At 63.1% G+C, this 1,611-nt stretch overlaps 1 protein-coding gene across 1 annotated transcript in view; it reads left to right on the forward strand.

Moving 5' to 3' along the window:
* Nucleotides 1-1,611, forward strand: part of PFKP (phosphofructokinase, platelet) — a 36,467-nt gene that overhangs the window by 8,845 nt on the left and 26,011 nt on the right. Inside the window, exon 7 of the mRNA XM_008052761.1 lies at nt 782-874. Coding sequence (XP_008050952.1) covers nt 782-874 — 93 coding nt within the window. The remainder of the gene's footprint in view (nt 1-781; nt 875-1,611) is intronic.

A 1,611-nucleotide genomic window follows, 5' to 3' on the forward strand; every position in this document is an offset into this window, starting at 1 on the left:
CGCGGGGCTGCTCAGAAGGGTCAGGGCGCTGCTGCCGCCATCGGCTCTCACTGTGGACAGGGCAAGGGCAGGGTGTAGACGGGGCCGTGGACAGGGCTGGTGAGATGGATCCACACGCCTGGCTTGGCAAGTGGCTTCTGTGTTGTGCTTAGTTGTTCATGTTTGCTTAATGAGCAGAACGCTTCTCTTACGGGCATCGGTACCAGGTCTGCACCTGGACGTGAAAACAAGGATGATGCCAGGGAGACGCCCACCACTGTTGACACAGTCGTCGGGGCAGGGCCGAGGGCTTCCCTCCCACTCAGTGGGATTGAGGGTAGCTCATGGGACCGCACACGAAGGTGCCCTGGGTCCGTTCCGCCCCGCTGTGTTCACAGGGTCAGGTGACGGGGCGGTCCACGGGGATGTCTGCGGCCTGTCTGACCACTGGCTGGCCTTCTGCGAGCGGGGCTGGGGGATGCCTTGACTGCGCGGGTCACGCTGGTCGAGTGACAGCTCCGCCGAGTCGAGGTGGCGAGAGGGGAGTGCTTGCCGGCTCACAAATCCAAGGAACGCTTCAAACTGAAGCAGCGATTTTAAAAAATCAGGGTGGCTCTGTCCATCTGCCCGGCGGGGGCGGGAGGGGGTATTATGTTGGGTCATAGCTGTTGGGTCTTCCTCCAGGAAGCCGCATCTAGGGGCGGGGCTTCCCACATGGATCTGCAGTGGGAACAGACAGTGTCCCCAGGGCCCTCCCGCTTCCCGATTGGGGCTGGCGCAGCCTCATGGTGTCTCCCTGCAGCTCGTGGTCACCCAGCTGGGCTACGACACCCGCGTGACCATCCTCGGACACGTGCAGAGAGGAGGGACCCCGTCGGCGTTTGACAGGATTCTGGTGAGTGGGGATGGAAAGGACTCCGGGAGAAAAGCTCTTCCGGAAACTCCAGGGGCCTGTTGTCCCCAGGCTGGAGCGATGCCTTTAGCTTGGAGGTCTCTGAGGATTGCTGGTGCAGCCGTCTCTCGGACACCAGGAGACCCCCCAGCGTGTGGGAAGATGCCCCAGGGTGGGAAGACCCCCTGGGTGGGGAGAACCCCTGGGTGGGAAGACCCCCGAGTGGGAAGACCCCCGAGTGGGAAGCACGTGCCTGCTGTTGGTACGTCGTGGATGCCACCTGTAGAGCACAACCTGGGCGGAGGCAGTGTCCTATTGTGGGTTTCTAGAAACTTCCATGGGGCAGCAGGAATCCCCAGGCCCTCAGCTCTTTTTCCCTTTTTTTGAGTCAAAGTGTCATCCTGTCACCCAAGCTGGAGTGCAGGGCACGCTCCCGGCCACCGCAGCCTCGACCCGCTGGGCTCTGGCGATCCTTCCGCCTCAGCCTTCCAAGTAGCTGGAACTGCAGGCGCGCTGCCACGCCCGCTAATGTTCTGACTTAATGGAGAGACGAGGTCTCGCCAAGTTGCCTGGGCTGGTCTCGAGCCCCTGGGCCCGGGCCCTCCTCTCGCCTCAGCCTCCCAAAATGCTGGCGTGATAGGCGGAGCCGCCGCGCCCAGCCAAGCCCTCCGCTCTTCACACTCCTGCTCTCCATGTGGCCCCTGCCGCCCTCTGCCCCCACCTGCGTGTCCGTGTGGGGA

The sequence above is a fragment of the Carlito syrichta genome, unplaced genomic scaffold (genome assembly GCF_000164805.1).
Source record: "Carlito syrichta isolate Samal-C Ts95f unplaced genomic scaffold, Tarsius_syrichta-2.0.1 Scaffold287494, whole genome shotgun sequence".
In the NCBI taxonomy this organism is placed as follows: Eukaryota; Metazoa; Chordata; class Mammalia; order Primates; family Tarsiidae; genus Carlito; species Carlito syrichta.